This window comes from Mesoplodon densirostris, chromosome 17 (assembly GCF_025265405.1).
Source record: "Mesoplodon densirostris isolate mMesDen1 chromosome 17, mMesDen1 primary haplotype, whole genome shotgun sequence".
Lineage (NCBI taxonomy): Eukaryota > Metazoa > Chordata > Mammalia > Artiodactyla > Ziphiidae > Mesoplodon > Mesoplodon densirostris.
The window spans coordinates 67,124,888-67,144,167 of NC_082677.1; the positions used below are offsets into that span (position 1 = coordinate 67,124,888).

Consider the following 19,280-nt stretch of genomic DNA (forward strand, 5'->3'; position numbering starts at 1 on the left):
TTTCCAGCCAGGCAAAGGTTATGTCAAGGCATTATGTAAATGATACATTTAGGATGTTCACCTTTAAAAAAAACCTAAATTGCCCCTTAATTCTCATTTTGTAACTAACACTATAATTTTATGTAGTACTCTCTCTGATACAATAGTGTAAAGATATTAAAATTAATATATTGTTAGTATATATTCATTGACTGAACTTCATTGTCTATCTAAAAAATTAAAGCAATTAACTGATTCTTGAGTCCTCAAAAAAATCTGAATTATTTATATTATATAACATGGTTTTCATGCTTCTGATATTTTAGTCTTTTCATGGGAACTACTAGCCTGCTGGCTATAATAATAAGCAACTTAATAGCATAAGTGATTCTAAAATTTAGTATATTGGGTACTATTAAATAGCATTTAAGTGTGACGAGACTTGTTTTATTAGGTCATTAACGTACACCCTGGGTGAATATAGAATCATAATTTTACTTCCTAAGGCATACATTAATTCACAAGTAAAACATGCCCTGGAGTGTTGTCTTATGACTGAAATACAGCTAGTATATTTTTAGTAATTTTTAAAATTTGTATCCTGTGATGTGTTTTGGGCATAGGAGACCCCATGCTTGCACTTTAATTTAATTATACAGGACTACAAAATTTTATTCTTTACTTTTATCCTTTTTTTTAAAAAAGTTTTTTCACTATAGAGCTTGAAAGGTTTATTTCTCTAACTTTATAGCAGCATTTCTTTTAGACATAAGTTGGATTTACACGGTTTTAATAGATGATACTATTATTTTCAGTTTTTCGCATGGCCCTTAAGTTGAATATTTCCCTATATCTTGCAGTTACATTCTTCTCCTTTTTATTGAATTACCTGAGTAATAAAAGACATTTGTTTCTATACTATTCCATAAACTGTTCCCAAGGAACTAAATATATTGCTTTGCACCTGTTTAGAGCTTTTGAGTGTTCACTGAGGGTAAATTATATTTAGGTGTCTAGATAATGGTATTGTTATATTTAGCAATCGCAGTAAATTAATTTATTTAATTTACTCCCTTTCAAAGAAGGTGTAGAGATTTTTTTTCCCACTACAGTGTGTCAGATATTGGCACAATACTATTACTTATGAAGTACCACATTTTATCAAAATTCTTTGATTGTAGTTTTGACACCTTAAGGCATTTTTAGACATTTACATTTTACAAAGTATTGACACAGATTTGGGAAGTAATTCTTAGTCATGTTTGGTGGTTTCTAACTTGACTTTTATTTCTGTGCGTAGGATTGTGGATAATATGCCGGTAACATGGTGTTATGATGTTGAAGATGGTCAGAGGTTCTGTAATCCTGGATTTCCTATTGGCTGTTACATTACAGATAAAGGCCATGCAAAAGATGCCTGTGTTATTAACGTAAGTTTGTGATAAACTAACTCTATGCTATTTTTTAAAATATGGCTTTTTGGTAGAAGGAGTCAATCTTTATCTTTACAAAAATTGTTATATTCATCGAATGAGTGCAATTCAGATGTTCCGAAGGACAACTACTCGGTCCTTTTTTTATGTTTTTGGCTATAACGTGCAGGTTGCAGAATCATAGCTCCCCGACCAGGGATTGAACCCAGGCTGCTGCAATGAAAACGCTGAGTCCTACCACTGGACCACCAGGGAATTCCCATACCTAGTCTTTAAATTTAAGCCAGATTAACAGTTTATAACTCTAGAAATAAAAAAATTCAGATTCAGTTCAACATTTACTGGCAGTGTCTCTTATATGCTAAACACTATGACATGGGCTATAGGACTTTGTATGTTCTGACTCTGTTAAAAGTTAAATTCATAAATCTTACATATTAAAAAAAAAGTTCATGGTTGACTGCCAAAAAGATCTCATAATAAGTCCATTGAAACTTGTATTGCGAATTTAAGTCCATAGAATATTGTATTGTAAAAGTTTGGTATTATACCTTTTTTAAAAGATATCAATCTTTGAGGCCATTCTTTGACAATTCAAAAAATAAAATAATAGGGCTTCCCTGGTGGCGCAGTGGTTGAGAATCTGCCTGCCGATGCAGGGGATATGAGTTCGTGCCCCGGTCCGGGAAGATCCCACGTGCCGCGGAGCGGCTAGGCCCGTGAGCCATGGCCGCTGAGCCTGCGTGTCCGGAGCCTGTGCTCCACAGTGGGAGAGGCCACAACAGTGAGAGGCCTGCGTACCACAAAAAAAATAAAAATAAAAATAAAATAAAATAATGAAGACATTAATTTAGAAAGTAATCAAAATTATTGGGGATATATATTAAATTTTGTATAATGAAGTCAACCTGATTTAATCTCTGAATGAATATGACCTGGTAGTAGAAGTTAGCATGAGCTCAATCATGAAACTGGTTATTTGGTTAATGCTTTTGTGAGAGTTGACCAAGGACTCTTGAATAATTTAGGTTATTGGTTTATTCTGAAGTTTTAAACTTTCATGAAGGAAAAGTGTTAAAATGTGTAACATTTAGCATGCTCATAACGTATAATATTTAAATTTTTACTTTTTTTATTTTCTAAGGGAAAAGCTAGACAATAAGAGATGTCTTGTCAGGCACTTTTAAAGTTTTATGTAAAAATTAAAACATTAAAGAAGTGTAATTTGTACCTCTGCCAGTTAGTTTTGGCTTATAAAGAGTTTAAGCTTATGGAGGCATAACTCTCCCAGACTTCAGACATAACGGTCAAAATGGCCATCATCAAAAAGTCTACAAACAATAAATGCTGGAGAGGGTGTGGAGAAAAGAGAACCCTCCTACACTGTTGCTGGGAATGTAAGTTGGTGCAGCCACTATGGAAGACAGTATGGAAGTTCCTTAAGAAACTAAAAATAGAGTTACCATATGATCCAGCAATCCCACTCCTGGGCGTGTATCTGGAAAAGATAAAAACACTAATTCAAAAAGATCCATGCACCCCAGTATTCATAGCAGCACTATTTATAATAGCCAAGACATGGAAGCAACCTAAATGTCCATCAGCAGATGAGTGGATAAAGAAGATGTGGTGTATACACACACACACAATGGAATATTACTCGGCCATAGAAAGGAATGAGATAATGCCTCTTGAGGCAACATGGTTGGACCTAGAGATTATCATACTAAGTGAAGTGCATCAGACAGAGAAGGACAAATATATATCACTTATATGTGGAATCTAAAAAAATGATACAACTGAACTTATAAAATAGAAACAGATTCACAGCCATAGAAAACAAACTTATGGTTACCAAAGGGGAAAGGGGAGGAGGGATAAATTAGGAGTTTTGGATTAGTTGATACAAACTACTATAAATAAAATATAATAAACAAGGTTGTACTGTGTAGCACAGGGAACTATATTCAATATCTTGTAATAACCTACAGTGGAAAAGAATATATATATAACTGAATCACTTTGCTGTACGCAAGGAACTAGCACAACATTGTATTTCAATTAAAAACTATACTTTAGGGGCTTCCCTGGTGGCGCAGTGGTTGAGAGTCCATCTGCCGATGCAGGGGACACGGGTTCGTGCCCTGGTCCGGGAAGATCCCACATGCCGCAGAGCAGCTGGGCCCGTGAACCATGGCCGCTGAGCCTGCGCGTCCAGAGCCTGTGCTCCGCAACGGGAGAGGCGTGGGGAAGGATTAAAATTCTGTCCAAGTTCAGATTTTCTTATTTGTTTTGGCTCATTTTAAAATTTTATGTTTCAACTCTTTTATAGCCAGTTTTCTACCACTAACTTTAAGTTCTGCTCCACAGTCGGAATTCCATGAAAGAGATACATTTTACATCTTTAACCATGTTGACATCAAAATATACTACCATGTTGTTGAAACTGGATCCATGGGAGCAAGATTAGTGGCTGCTAAACTTGAACCAAAAAGGTAATTATACAATAGATAAAAATAAATAACTGTAAGTGAAATTTAGACCCAAAGAATAAATATTTGGGGACCAATTAACTTTTTCCTTAATCAGTATTCTGGCATATAATTTGGTATTTTAATTGATTTTACTAAAACTCCCTTTAGCATGATTTGTTATTGAGTTATGGGTTGCCCAGAGAAACCATACAAATACTTATTTTCCTGTCATGGTAAGTAGCCAAGGTGCATTTTTGTTTTGTTTTTCAGTCAATTTTTGACAGCTTTTCTATGTCAGCTTGGAATGGAGAACATAAGTGGTTAGGACCATGTTCCCTTTTCCAGTGGAAAGCATTACTTCAGATATTTGCGGCTTTCAGAGGCCCAAATGAGCTGATAGTGTGTCATTTCGAAAGTCTCCATGCAGTGTTAGATGCCAGTATGTGACAAGTCATTGAAAGGGCATCTCTTCAAATTGTCAGCTGTTTTAGTGTGAAAGTACTCCTCAGTTATTTGTGAGATGCTTCTTTGATTGAGTATTTTCTTTCCATGACTCCCCACTCCCCCACCCAACTGATACAGCCATTTTCTTGTGCCACTAGTGGTAAAGCAATGCATGCCACAATAAGATGGCAGTTAATTTAAACTCCCTCAGTGTTTGTTTTGATTTCTTTAAAGATTATTTAATGCTCTTCAAGTAATGTTTTCCAAAGTTTGGTTCTTATTTTGAGTAACAATTTTGTACACTTATAACTAAGCCATTTATTTATATGAAGTAAGTATTTGTACTCTTCAGTGTGATATGAATCACTTTTGACTATCAGCAGCATTGTGAAATACGTACAAAATCTCTAACCTTTACTCCATTTTAAAAAACTATTTTATCAGCAGCTTGCCAAAATGTTTCTTCCCACAGCTTCAAGCACACCCATACAGATAAAACAGACTGCTCTGGACCCCCCATGGATATAAGTAACAAGGCTTCTGGGGAGATCAGAATTGCTTATACTTATTCTGTTAGCTTCCAGGTGAGTGTGATTTTTATCTTTAGTATAACTCAGAAATTGATTTTAAATTCATATTACTTAAACTAATTAAAAATATGATTAGCTTGTCAAATAGATAAGCTTTTAATGAGTTAATTTTTGGAAAAGTTTGTCAGTGCACCAGGCAACATAATTGCCCTCAGAACTAAGTCTTCGTTTAAATAAGAAGTATGGGGAATTGGAGAACTGAGCCTGATTAAAAGTGTTAAGCCATAAGAGATACAAACAAGGCAGAAGGTAGAAGTTAGGCATGAAGGGTGGTATGAAAGTGTCAAAGATACGCAACAAGCGTTTGGGCAAACAGCACCATTTCTAAAATCAGGATTTGAGTGTAAGCTTAAATGGAGAGTTTCCTGATGGTAGATAATCTATATAGGTCCTTAGGTAATTCAAGGGAGGGTTTTCTTAGGAGGAAAGTAAAAGTTCATTTTATGAGAATCTTGGGCAATATTCCACCTCTATTTTTAATAAACTATCTTGGCAATCCAATATAGTTGTGACGTTTACTGTCCCTAAATAGTGTGTGATTTTGCAAGCCTGGTGCAGTAAATTGTACATATTGCTTTCTAGGTATTAAGAGCTCAGTGTGGGTGACACCTGCCAGATGCTCAGGGTACCTAGGTTATGACTCTGGTCTGGTTAAATGTCTCATAGGTATAGATAGATAGCATCAAAGAGAATAAAGAATAAGCTATTCCACTCAATTTTCTGAAAATAATTAAATACTCTAAAGCTCTAAGTCTTGACATTTAAAATAAGCCTTTGCTAATTAAGATTTAAAGTAAGACTTTAAAAAAAATACAAGTAACTAGATACTTTTAGGAACTCTTATTTTTTATTTACTGCTTAATTTTATCCTAATTTTCCTGAGACTTGAGTAAATCTAGGTCCATAAGTCTCATGACTAACCCAAGTTATGATAATGAGGAATTGTATCTATTGACTGGAATGTTAAGCTGTGAATGGAAATTTTTGGATCCCTAATATGCTTCATTGGCAAATTCTTATTTAAAGAGTGTGTGTGTGTGTTTTTAAATCCCTCTAGGAAGATAAGAATATCAGATGGGCATCTAGATGGGACTACATTCTGGAATCTATGCCTCATACCCACATTCAGTGGTTTAGGTAAGAGTATAGAATTAATCTCCTTTATGCTCTGTCCTTATTTTATTCTCTGTCCCTTTGAACATCCCATTCACTCTGATTCTCCAGTTACTCAGAACGCTGGGCTTTTGAATTAGATAGACTTGGATTCAGTCCTGGCTTTCAGTCGCTGGTTGTGAGTCAGGCTAGATCACCCAGTTTCTCAGAGTCCATTTCTTTATCTAGAAATAGCCTGTCTTCATGGGACTATTCTGAGGATTGAAGGAGGTAATGAAACAGAGCATTTGAGCACCTTACCTGGCACGGAGGAGGGCTCAGTAGACAAGCCGCTGCAGCTGTTATGACTGTTTATTATTATTATTATTATTATTATTATTATTATTATTATTATCCTCTCAGCCTGACTTAGAACTTTTATCTAGAGAGCTGTTCGTGGTGCCATCGCTCTCCTTTTCCTACTTTACTGACTAATCTTTTTTGATACTCATTAATTTACTGAGTAACTGTTTTTCAGTAGATTTCTTGAGGGTACAGACCAGTCCATTGTTGATCCTTGCAGCTTATGTTGCCCTAATTTGGGCACAGTAGTTATTAATGTTGAGCATGGAGAAAAAAAAATTCTAGTTCTCAACAGACCACAAAATTATGTTATGATAAGTACATACAGTTATGTATCCACTAGAAGGCCGTGTAGCAGAACACAGTTCATTGAATTTGTTGGATTTTAGGTCAAGTTTTTAATTTGATTAATGCTGTTTTAATGTTACTCAATAAATAGTTTTTAAAGAGTTTTGCTGTTCCGAAGATTAAGCTGTAGATTAATCCACACATGCTTATTTCTGCAGCATCATGAATTCCTTGGTCATTGTCCTCTTCTTGTCTGGAATGGTGGCTATGATTATGCTACGGACGCTGCATAAAGATATTGCCAGATACAATCAGATGGATTCTACGGTGAGTGAAACATCTGAACTGTTCTCTGGTCTGCCAAGGATAGTCTTTATTTTTTCTTTGGAAAAAATTTCAATAATAGCTTTAGACAGAATCTGCTTTTACAACATTCTTCTCAAAAGTTACCCTGAATTCACATTTTCAAATAAGAAAATGATCCTTAAGGATTGGTTTTCTCTAGAAAGTTAGTGGCCGCAGCTCTCGGAGCTGAACTGTTCACAGCCTCACCTGCATGAGCGGAGGGTGCAGAGAGGGGGCAGGTGCACAGCCCCAGCTCTGCCCTCTTTTCACGTACGTGCTGTCCGCTCTGTCAGACTGTCTGTTGCCAGCAGACATTCCATTTGTAAACAGCAAAGTTGAGTAGACTGGCTCCCAAGCAATTTTTATATGTGTGTATGTTTCATTGTTTTAAATTAATTTTAACTGAATTTTTATCATTTCAACCTTTTGGTGGATTCAAAGTAATGAATGCCTCAACTTCATTTATTTGCATTTTCAGTTGCATAATGTTTTACATTTTATACTTTTTAATTTCCTAGCAGCTCTTTAACAAAATTTCCACAAGAATCACTCCTTGTAATGAATACGTAAAACTCAGATTTCCATTGTTTCCTCTTCCCCGGCTTCTTCGCTCCCCCCATCTCTCTGTCCTTTTCTAATTAGAAAAAAAGAACATATGAATGTTCAGAAGCTCTTTAGCACTTGTGCTCCACGGTTTCTTCTCCATGATTTTATTGATTGTATGCCTTATTAACTATTTGATTAAAATAATTTCACAGTACTCTTCATAATTGACAATTCCAAATCATTGCTGAGTTAACGGAATTTTTTTTCTTTATTTGTACAGAGGTGGCCTTGGGGTACAGGCCAGGAAACCCTATTTCCAGTCTTGCTCCCATTCTTTCCCTCCTGCCAGCCTCTTATCATAGCCATCAGAGCGTATCTGTTCAGGGTCATTTCACTGCCAATGACAGCCCTCCAGTGACTCGCACTGCACTCAGTGAAGCCATGGTCTTTACAGTGGCCCGTGAGGCTCTGCAGTAGCTCTTGGAGCTCCGCTCCAGCCATGCTGGTTGCCTTGCTGTTCCTCGGACACCTCAGGCGGGTTCCCACTTCCAGGCCTCTACAGTTGCTTTTCTGTCTTCCTCGAGTGTTCGTCCCTCAGAGAGCTCCCTCACGTCCTGGTCTTCACTGAGATACGCTCTTCCCAGTGAGACCTTCCTCACCAGCCCATTAAAATTACATCCTCTCCACCCACACCCCGCATCCATACTTCTTATCACCATCTACAGTACTATATATTGTACTTATTTTGTTTATTGTCTGTCTTTCCAATGAGAAGGAAGGTGTACTCATGAGAAGAGGAATTTTTCTGTTACACTCACTGTAGTATCTCTGGTGTTTTAAACAGTGCCAAGCATATAGTTGGTGATCAACAGATATTTGTTGAATGAATGAATAAACAAATTAGCCCTTGATGTACCAGTCTTGATTCATTGCTGGGCTTATGATATGTTAAAAAAAAAAAAAAGGTATCCAAGGACTCCCCCAAATCCACCCCATCCCCCCAAATTGAGTGAGGCCAGAGCAGGAAGCAGTACAAGCATGAGAAATTGAAGTTCTCCTTTGGGTCCGTGCTTATATCAAGTTTTTAACCAATTGGGACATTAAACCTTGGGTCATGGTGAGCCTCGATCTCCTGTGTATTAAGCCTGGATTCTTGAAGGGGGGCAAAATGGTTCTAGGTTAGGAAATGCCTTCTGATTCTCAGCAGAATCGAGTAGAAATACTCTGAAGGAAAGTCTCTCAAATTTGGATTTGCAGGATTCCCCCCAATTAAGGTGAATAAAGTATGATCTATTAATCAGAAATTCACAAAAGTTTACAATAAACAACAAATTTACACCAGGTCCCAAAGATTTCAGATATTAAGATTATTAATTACAGAGTATAAGATATATGAAAAAGTAACAGCTACGATTTTCCAGCACAGATGAAAGATAAGAATCCATAGATAAAAGATACACAATATATCCAAAGTGGAATAAATAAAATGAAATCCACACCTAGATCAACTGGCCAAAACCACAGAACACCATAGAAAAGAGATCTTAGAATCAGCCAGAGGGGAAAAAGAGTGAACATCTGCAAAGGAAAAACAATTAAGTTGGCCATGAAAGCTCAAAACATAATATTTTTAAATTGGTAGTGACAGAAATTAACTACTTACATAGAATCATGTACTCAGAGATGCTGTCCTTCAAAAATGAAGATGAAATACCTTTTTCAGACTAACAAAACCAGTTGACCACAAATAGACCTTCACTTGAAGGAATGTCTGTAGAAATACTTTAGCAGTGAATCAGTCTGTCAGACCTGAAGGAATTACTATAGAAATACTTTAGTAGAAAATAAATAACAATCCTAAAGAGAGATTTAGGAGGATTGGTGAAGAAATTCCAGGTAAATATTTTCTATATATAATAATAATGAGTCTAAATTTGGAGGTTAACAAAAGTGTATCAACAAAGAAAAAATAGATTTGATGAATAGTTTTGGATAAGAGGGGTGGCCATCTAGAAAAAAAATAAGGTAGATTCCAACTTTATTGCTTATATTGAAATGATTAATGATCTAAATGAAAATGTGAAACTATAAAATACTAGAATGTTAGTTTTTAAATCTTGTCTACTACTTGCAAAGATAGACATTTGAGTGGGAATTTGGGGGAGGGATACAGATGTACCCTGGATGAAATGTTAAGTGAGGAGGCTGAAAAAATACCAGGGACCAAATTTTGAAGAACTTCTAAGCTGTGCATTCTGAAGGTCATTGAGAAGCTGTTGAAGAATATTAAACAGCAGTGACATGGCCAGATTCATGTTTTAGGAAAATCGCTTTGAACATTATGTGGAGAATCGTTTGGAGCCGGGCAAGATGGGAGGCACAGAGACCAGTCAGGAGACTGTTAGAGAGTTCCCAGAGATCGGGGGTGGTGGCAGGGAAGAAGTCGGGAAGGGGGCAGATAGATTCGGAGGGTGTTCAGGAGGTGGGGTGGAATGCTGATCGACCGGTTGACTGTGGAGAGGGTGGAAGAGGGAGAGAAGCCAGTGAATGACCCCACGTTTCTGGTCTGAACCACCTGATTAGTTAAAAGGATCTTTCTGGTTCTGTATTGAGAATCAACTGAATGGAGACAAGAGCAGAAACAGAGACTAGTTTAGTGAATTCCGTGAGAGCCAGGTGAGAAGGGATGGTTTGAACCAGGGGCTAGTGGTGGATCCTGTGGATATATTTTAGAGCTAGAACTGTAAGAATTGTTAAAGGATTGTATGTGAAGTGTGAAAAAAACAAAAGGAGGCATCAGGGATGACTCTAAGGTTTTGGGGATTGAGCAACTGGAAGGATAGAGCTTCTATCTACTGAGGGAGAGTGCAGGTAGAGCAGGTAGAGTCGGGGAGAGAGAGAATCAATTCCACTGTGGATAATTCTGTTCAAGGTGTCCATTAAACAACCCAGTGGAGCTGTTGATTAGGCAGGTGTGTGTATGTGTGTCTGGAGATAGGGGAGCAGTTTGGGCTGGTGACACAAGCTTATTAATATTTTCACAGCCAAGCCTACTGTACAAGCAAAGTAGCTGTGAGACCTAATACTATTTGCTTGTTTTGGAGATCAGTAAGTGTAGGTTAAGAAGACTAATAGAGTATGACTTAAAATCGCCATCAAATTGGATCATAAAGCTTGACTTATTAGACTAGAACTAGGTATCACATTATCTTTGTATTTCTTTTTAAAGTTTCTCAGTAACTATATTTATAGACCTTAACACACAACATTCCTTTCAAAATAATTCAAGAAAGCTATATAAAGCTCCATGAGTCAAGCTTTATACTTCAAAACTGAAATAAATATTAACATTTGTAAGGTTTTTTTTAAATTTCCATATCCACATATTCAACACTGAACAAACTATCTAGTTTTCTTGGCGATACCACATGGCACTGAACCGATTTTATTCCCTTTTTAGGAGGATGCCCAGGAAGAATTTGGCTGGAAGCTAGTTCATGGTGATATATTCCGTCCTCCCCGAAAAGGAATGCTGCTGTCAGTCTTCCTGGGATCAGGGACACAGATTTTAATTATGACTTTCGTGACTCTATGTAAGTGTTAAGTGAAAATTACAAAGTAGAAATTACTTTCTCTAAATAATTATTTGAAATCCAGTTTTCCTAAGTTGTAGCTAGGCCAGGTTGTTTCTGAGAGTCCTTTTGGTTCTCAGAATCTGTGTGCTTTGGCCATAAGTGACCTGGGGCAAGGTTAGCTGTGCCAGAAGTTGACTCTTCATGTCTCCCTCACAGCTGCGTAGAGACCAGGCCTTTGTTGTGGGAGCAGTGGAGCTGCAGATGACTAGATCCTCAAAGACCATCTGGGTCTGAGTCTGGGCGGCCTGGCAGCAGGGTCACGCAGGTTGACTATCCTGTCGCACCAGAGCGTAAGATTTCTTGGCTTCTACTGAGAGAGAAAGGAGAAGGGGATGGGACAGGAAGCTCTTTGTATACCTTTCCATCTTGGCAGGAGTTAGGAAGCAAGACCTCTTTCTTTCTCTAGCAAAATGTTCAGGAAAGACCTTCCCACACAACAAGTCTCTCTTTCTCGTGCCACCTGAAAATCTTCAGAGATTTTATTAAGGTTTTGTCAATTAGGATAATCTTTTTCTTCTCTTTTTTAAAAAATAGAAATCCCTTAGAGGTATTCATCAGCTGCAGGAGTGGCTCTGAGACTCTTCTCTGGAAATATATTAATGCCATGGTCTTTCAGTTTTCCTAGTTACAAGAGAAAAAAATGTTTATGAAAAGAATTTTCTGAATTATGCATTCGTTTCCCCGTGTTTCCTTTATTGTTGCGTGCTAGTGATGAACAGTAACGCATGAATGTTACTAGAAGAATTCAGAAACCACTGACCTTTCAATAATTTCTTTAGCAAACATTTGTTCTTATGTTTGATTGCATATTAAATACCTAATACTATAATCATTTTCTACTAGTAAAATTGTTCTAAGTTTTTATGATGCAATTAACCACATAAGTGTTTGGGAAGAGAATTATCAATGCCGGATGTCTGGCACCTGCATAAGTTTGGGGTTTACTGATTTGCACCTTTCGGCTCAGTTTGAAGACTAACTAGAACACATTTATCCACTAACAACTTAGATAAGGAGATGCAGGTGTGATGGGTGAGGCTAGCATTTGTCAGTATATTACACTGAAGAGTGTACGTTGGGAAAACGAGTCATGAAAGAGCTTTGGACACAGGCGATTGCACGGAATCCCCAGAGAGCTGAGGTGGCGTTAGAGCAGAATGGATGCTTGAGGGTGAAATTCTGCTTTAAAATTTTATTGAGAGCTGCCTTCTGCCGCTCTCCGATCTTCGCTGGGGTCAGCTAGAAAGTGAACTTGTAAGGAAGGAACGTTTCAGAGAGCCTAGGTTAGAAAGTGATAGGGACTGTTTCCCTTTACTGCTCGAATATGGACTGTTTTGCTTCAGAACAATCCGTTTCTCAGGCCTGGGAGGAACTGGGGGTGGGGGTGCCCCTTAGCTGATGTTCCAGTAGACCGTCTAAAGTTACCCTGTCTGGTTTCCTGTCATCGATCGTGAGTTTCTCCTCTTCAGTTGGTGCTGATCAGAGGGTGTGCAATGGTGTGTGCTTGGCTGTGTGCACCCAGGGGAAACACTGGGAACTTTGGTGCTCCTGGGATTAGAAAGCCACCTGCCTCTGTTCTTGGATTTCTTCCTGAGAAAACCATAACTTCTGACTTGCAGTTTAAAGCTAGGAATTGCTATAAATATAAGATAGTACTTCTTTACCTATTAGTTGGGAGGGTTATATAGGGAAGAACAAATAAAACGAACTAGCTGAATAAGGGTAGGAACCAGAATTTCCCAAGTCATTGACCAAGCCCTTCAGTAACTTGTGTTCACAAAGCGAACAGTACTATGAAATCTTTTTTCCCCTGTTTGGTTCTTTGATTAGATTCTGTCTTATCTCTTTATGTTTTAATGTTACAGGGTTTTTTTCACCCCAGAGGACTCAGTATTGTTTTTAAAAGGAACAAAAAGTGAGAATATTTTATAATGGGAATATTTTTTATTGATGTTAATTTTAAAAGCTGTACTTGAATCTCAGAAGAGCTGAAAGCACTCATGAGCATCCAGTGAGCCTCCGCTGATAACAGGAAAGGTGGGGTCTTATGGACCCTGACAGGAAACTTCCAGATTGGAGCTTGCTTTATGTGTGATCCTATAGATACAGTGCCTTAAATATTACTAAGTTTCAGTGTGGTTGCCTGGTAAGAGAGTGTATTTTCATGAAGTTGTATTTAGTTTATTGTTTAAAAAATGAGAGGGGTCTTCTGTCACTTCAAAGGAAACCATAATAAAATTCATAACTTTATTTTTTAGTTTTTGCTTGCCTGGGATTTTTGTCACCTGCCAACAGAGGAGCACTGATGACTTGTGCTGTGGTCTTATGGGTGCTGCTGGGCACTCCTGCAGGCTATGTCGCTGCCAGATTCTATAAGTGTAAGTAAAAGCCACCCTGCTGGGTGTTCAGATCAGGAGTCGAACCTGCTGCATTAGTTGTCTGAGCCTTTGTGTCTGGCAGTTGATGCTTTTTAAACAATATGTGTTATAGGTGTGTATCCTTATTTAATGAAGCTTGTGAAGTGGGTGACTGTCCCTAGATTTGCTCGTTCAGACATGCTTAAACAGTGGGTTAAATAAATGTGGGTGCTGCTTATCCATCATCCCGTCTCTCCTTCTTAAGTTTTGACATCACAGGTTTGGCTGAACAACTTAGATTTGCTACATTCATAGAAACATATTTAGACTAATAAAGGAAAAAGTATACGAGTATCACTGATTTATTCATTAAAACAAGTAGTATAGGGCTTCCCTGGTGGTGCAGTGGTTAAGAATCCACCTGCCAGTGCAGGGGACACAGGTTCGAGCCCTGGTCCAGGAAGATCCCACATGCTGCGGAGCAGCTAAGCCCGTGCGCCACAACTACTGACCCTGCGCGCCTGGAGGCCATGCTCTGCAACAAGAGAAGCCACTGCAGTGAGAAGCCCGCTCACCGCCAGTAGAGGAAGCCCGCACGCAGCAATGAAGACCCAGTGCAGCCAAAAATAAATAAATAAAAATAAATAAATAAATAAATAAATAAAACCAGTAGTATATACAGGAATACCTTATATGAGAGAGGTCGTACTTACATCAATTTAATATTTATAAAAGTAAACTGTACTTAAAGTAAATTAAGATCTCACTGTTTTAAAGAGCCCTGAAGTGAGTTACTTTTGTAGCATGATTTGTTGGATTCTCTTGTATTCTTGCTTTCCAGAAGTAAAATAAAGTTCAGTGAAGAAAAGAATCAGAGCCACAGAGTAAGGATGGGGATATGATTAGATGACTTAGAAAGCAGCTTTGCTGGGGTCAGTAAATGCCAGAGTTTGCCCTGCTTAGGAATCCTGTAGTCCTGTTGAGACGGTCCCATAGGTAATCTGTGAATTTAAACGCCAGGGAGATGCTGACGCAGGGCTAGGGTTGCCCAAGGTCTTCTGTTAGGAATAAGGTTTAGGGACTAACCCTAAAACACAGTAGGGTTACATAGGTGGCCTGAAGGTGTGGTTGGCTAGACTCAACCCCAAATAGAAATATTAGACTTTGCTAGATGCATAGAGTATGTGAAGTTCTATATTCATGTATGTGTGTGTGAGTGTGTTTAATTTCTGTGAATCTTGTCAGTGTTCTTTTTTTCTTTCATTCTTTACTAACAGACATAGGATTAGGGTGGTCAGATGTATTTTAACACATATGAGGTACCGTTGGACCCCTGCCTTCTCCCCCTTTCTCGCTGTTTCTGTGCACTGGGTTTCTTTGAGTTCCTCAGCCAGCCTGTGCACCTACCTTCCCACATGCAGTTCCCTCTACTTGAGTTCTGATCCGTACTCTCTGCCCGACAGACACACCTCCCCTTCATCGTCTCTCCGTCCTTCATTTCTCCTAGCCACAGATTAAGTAGCATATTAATCAGGCAGAACATTCTGAGACACACTGTCACGTGGCCCTAGTCAAAAAATGCTTCATTTTATAGAAGCATTTTTAATGTTTAAATAAATATATTGGGATTTTGAGTAGAGTTGTATTAAACCCAAAATTCATAATTTCACAATAGCCTATCAGTAATGCTGTGAATTCAAATCATATATATATACTTTGTTGTTTTCTTTTAGGGCAAGAGGTACTTAAACTTGCTTATAAATTGTTAAGACTTTTTAAAAAAAATCAAAGGGGTTTTCAGATCTCAGCCAGTTTTATCTCCAACTTGTAAACTAGGAGCAGAGGAATATTTTCTTTTTGTTTTACTTTAGAGACTTAAGTTTTGGTTTTTTTCTTGTTTTTCGGTACGCGGGCCTCTCACTGTTGGGGCCTCTCCCGTTGCGGAGCACAGGCTCCGGACGCGCAGGCTCAGCGGCCATGGCTCACAGGCCCAGCCGCTCCGTGGCATGTGGGATCCTCCCGGACCGGGGCACGAACCCGCGTCCCCCGCATCGGCAGGCAGACTCCCAACCACTGCGCCGCCAGGGAAGCCCAAGACTTAAGTTTTTAATTGTTTTTTTAAAGTGGGGAAAAAAAATTAGAGAGGGGCAAAGGAGAGTAAAACGTCTGTAAGTAAATTTGTTCTTTCAAATGGCCGTAACCCTTCTACTCTTCTTGGTCACCTGATCCTACACACTGATCTCCCCACCGCCACCCACGGCCTACCTGAAACTACAGTGCTGGAGGCATCCTGGAGACTCAGACCTACTATGGACATTGAAGTGTGTTGCATGTCAGGCTTGAGGGTTCCTAGTTTTATAACAAATTCTGAAGCTGACCTCAAGATAAATGAGAATCTGCAGTGCACCCTTTTTCCATCTAGTCCCATTAATTAAAACTGGGTTAGAATTTAAGGGTTTGTTTTGTTTTGAAGTTAAAAAAAAAGATTAGAAAAGGAAAACTGGTTTGGATGACTTTCCTTTGACACTAGATTTATTTTATGCTGAAATAATCTTTAGAGTGGGACTTATCCAGGGCAGTCCTGTGATGTGCATCTCTGATTTGGATCATTTGATTAGGGAGTATTATGACATTTGCTAGTGTCATTTTCTAGGAATAGACACCCAGTGCTGTCTGTTAATTTGTGCAATACCAGACCTGAGGTATGGATATTTGGTTTGCTTTGAAGAAAAGTCTTTATGTTAATGCCACTTTTGTTTTCTTCTACAGCCTTTGGAGGTGAGAAGTGGAAAACAAACGTTTTATTAACATCATTTCTTTGTCCTGGGTAAGTGAATTTTCAATAATAACTTGCTTGACATAGTCATATTTTAGTTCCCAGAATTTCTGGCCTGTAAGTCTAATCTTTTCTGTCTCTGTGTACCCAAGAAAATGAATGTAATTTTTAAATAGTGAATATTTAATAAACATTTGCAGAATGGCAACTACATGTCTTATCTGGAAAGGGTACCTTTAGACATGAGAAATTTTATATTCCTTTTCTTAAAAGTCTGTTTCTTAGTCTGGCATGTAAGGCTGCATATAAAGTTTTTGACCTAATCACAGAAATGAATCTTCACCTGAAGATCGTTCAGGCAGGCATACATTTTTGGATTTTTATCATAAGTATAGCTACTTTTAAGCGTATTCCATTAATTAGATTAGAGTAACATATACCAAAAATGAAAAAGACAACCACCAGCATAAAAAAACAGAACATCTGTGGTGCTTTGGAAGATAGCTTCTGATACCAAGTATCTGATGTGTGTCTGGTCCTAGAAATAGAACCCAGTTTATCCCCCGCTCACAGATTAATGGAGGGCGAGAACTGGCCTCTGAATAATCAGCAGCAATAAAGGAGGCCAAGGGTTAAATCTTGAAGCCAGGACTGTCCCATTTGCAGGCCAGAAATGAAAGAAGAGCTGGCATTTTTATACAGGATTGGGTTAAATAGTCTCAGATTTTCACCTCCATTGAAGATTCACACGCCTCTCAGCCATCCATGTTCTATTCAAATTCTTATGCTTTCCTCAAGCCATATCCTTTGTCTTCTTTCGCTCTGCTGTCAGTTGAAGAAGTGCCCCTCCTCACCAAGACCGTCAGCCACAATTTCCTTTGGCATCTTGCCTTTCAAACATCCCCCCAATCTCTGACGTAATCCATTTCTCTCTTTCTCTGTGTTCTGGTCACGTGTTTCATCTCTTCCTACAAATATGCTTACGTTTCCCATACTCTAAAAAGAGCTTTCTGTAAGCATCTTCTCGTCTGCTGTCTTTATTTCTTTTCAATTTTCAACAAAATGCCTTGAAAAAATAGTCTATACTCCCTTACTCTGATTTTCTTAGCATATATTTACATTGTAAACCCACATAATCTTTTTCCCACATCACTTTAGTGAACTTCTCTCTAAGGTTACCAAAGATGTTCCCATTTTCAAATCTAGAAACCATTTCCCCTGTCTTTACCTCTTTACATTGTGTAACACTGGAATACCTTTTCCTCGAAACTCCTTCCTTTTTGCCTTCACGGAAATTATCCTATGCTAGTTTTTTACATCTCTGATCAAACCTTCTCTGATTTATCATCTTCATCCCACCCTTAAAAACAGGTGTTCACCAGGGGATGATGAGGTAAGTAGAGAGACGGAGAAGAGCCAAGCACCCACGTCCCCAGGGCAAAGGGAATTGGTGTTCGTCCAGGAAAAGGAGGACCATTTGATACTATGAAATCAATTCATAAAATTCTTTTATAAATAAGCACCTGCATATAATTATTGCGGTAGGCACAGCAAAATGGCATTTGATAATATTAAAGATTGTTTCCAGATTTAAAAAGAATTTAATGGAGAGAGAAATGCTCCCTTCTATTAATAAAAATCTCATTTCTGATTCGAAACCAACATCATTTAATGATGAAACACCAGAGACATTTTCATAAATCACTTTTAGGGCTTCAGTTATTTAAGTTCTAGTTACATTAAGACATGAAACAGAAAGGTGGAGATTATATTATTATTTATTGGTGACATAATTTGTATACAGAGAACATAAACAAATTTGAGCTATTAACTTGTAGAATTAGTAAAAGAGTTTGGCAAAATGGCTAGATATCAGCTTATATTTCAAGATTATGAATACCACCAGTAGCAAGTGAAACATCTTAATGGTAGTGGTAGTTGTGTGGGGAAAAGACTATATTCACAGGAGTATTAGCAACAGAAAAACTTTGCAGCACCTGAAGTAACTTCTCAAAATAGGGACAGTCCATATGACAAGTCTACAAAGCTTGTTAGAGATACATACAAATTCACCATGTTACCTGATGAGAAGACCAAGTATTGCAAAGGCATTTGGAGAGGTCCTGTGGCTGCCAGGATAGAGAACACAGAAGTAGACCATGTATACACAGAAGCATGCTAGACGTGGCATCACGAACCAGAGGAACAATGTAAAATGACGCTGGAACAATTGATTGTCCACATGAAGGGAGAAAAATTCTCTTCTTTCCTCACACACATGAAATCAGTTCCAGGTGGATTAAAACCTAAATGTAACGGGTGTAACAATTAGACAAAAATTTAGAAGAGTATTTTTACGAGTCCGGGTTAGGAAAGGCTTTCTTAAGTTACACAAAAGGTAAAGGAAAAAATTGATCACTTTGATAACATTAAAAACTGTGTGTGGGGGGGTACACAGAAGTGATTATAGTATTATTACAGCCATGTTTTAAAAATGTACTCATAGGGCTTCCCTGGTGGCGCAGTGGTTGAGAGTCCGCCTGCCGATGCCAGGGACGCGGGTTCGTGCCCCGGTCCGGGAAGATCCCATGTGCCGCGGAGCGGCTGGGCCCGTGAGCCATGGCCCCTGAACCTGCGCGTCCGGAGCCTGTGCTCCGCAACGGGAGAGGCCACAGCAGTGAGAGGCCCGTGTAACGCAAAAAAAAAAAAAAAAAAAAAATGTACTCATAGAAGAATGACTGCAAGGGACGAAGTACACATATGTTTGGGTTCTTAAAAGTCATAAACTAGGAGAAAGGTATTTAACAAGGAGTTAGTTGCTGGAGTATATAAATAACTCACATATGTGACTTTGCAAAAGCCCTGCGACCCAAATGAAAAGTGAGCGGTGAATATAACCAGCAAGTCACCAAAGGTAAAACCTAGAAAGCCAACAAACACAAGGATGCTCAGCTGCAG

General features: G+C 38.4%; 1 protein-coding gene across 1 annotated transcript in view; it reads left to right on the top strand.

The window, feature by feature from the left end:
• TM9SF2 (transmembrane 9 superfamily member 2) overlaps positions 1-19,280 on the top strand; it is a 58,066-nt gene that overhangs the window by 26,445 nt on the left and 12,341 nt on the right. The window contains exons 5-12 of the mRNA XM_060079972.1: positions 1,280-1,409; positions 3,783-3,907; positions 4,803-4,914; positions 5,978-6,057; positions 6,882-6,990; positions 11,015-11,147; positions 13,448-13,567; positions 16,316-16,373. Coding sequence (XP_059935955.1) covers positions 1,280-1,409; positions 3,783-3,907; positions 4,803-4,914; positions 5,978-6,057; positions 6,882-6,990; positions 11,015-11,147; positions 13,448-13,567; positions 16,316-16,373 — 867 coding nt within the window. The remainder of the gene's footprint in view (positions 1-1,279; positions 1,410-3,782; positions 3,908-4,802; positions 4,915-5,977; positions 6,058-6,881; positions 6,991-11,014; positions 11,148-13,447; positions 13,568-16,315; positions 16,374-19,280) is intronic.